Source organism: Penaeus monodon, chromosome 21, assembly GCF_015228065.2.
Source record: "Penaeus monodon isolate SGIC_2016 chromosome 21, NSTDA_Pmon_1, whole genome shotgun sequence".
NCBI classification, from domain to species: domain Eukaryota; kingdom Metazoa; phylum Arthropoda; class Malacostraca; order Decapoda; family Penaeidae; genus Penaeus; species Penaeus monodon.
Genome location: NC_051406.1, coordinates 38,847,360 through 38,847,830, shown reverse-complemented (window position 1 = coordinate 38,847,830; position 471 = coordinate 38,847,360). Strand labels below are relative to the sequence as shown.

General features: G+C 50.5%; 1 protein-coding gene across 1 annotated transcript in view; it reads right to left on the bottom strand.

Moving 5' to 3' along the window:
* Positions 1-471, bottom strand: part of LOC119586670 (protein groucho-like) — a gene marked incomplete in the record, with an annotated part of 70,613 nt that overhangs the window by 7,523 nt on the left and 62,619 nt on the right. Inside the window, 1 exon segment of the mRNA XM_037935406.1 lies at positions 7-144. Coding sequence (XP_037791334.1) covers positions 7-144 — 138 coding nt within the window.

Here is a 471-nt window from a genome sequence, read left to right as displayed (position 1 = left end):
GTTGGCGACATCGACGACCAGGTCCTGATCGCTCTTCTCGCCGTCGGAGTCGTGGCCCTTGTCCTCCTTCCGGCGCTTGGCATCGTGGTCGTCAGGGGTGCGGGACCGGGGGCGGTACTTCTCGCCCGGGGAGCTGCTGTTCCTCTGTGGGGGAGAAGGGGGGAGAAGGGGCTGTTATTTCTGTTGGGGAAAATGGGGGGAGGGAAATGTGAGGTTGTTATTTCTGTTGGGGAAAAGAGGGGAGGGAAATGCGAGGTTGTTATTTCTGTTGGGGAAAAGAGGGGAGGGAAATGCGAGGTTGTTATTTCTGATGTGGAGAAGAAGGAAGGGGAAAAGAGGCTGTTCCTCTGTGTTATTACTTATTAATCAAATGTGTCATCATCGACTGAGGTGATGATGAATAAATGATGATCAGGTACATAAACAAATCAAAATAATGTACTAAAACCTATAGCGAACGAACCCTCTAAC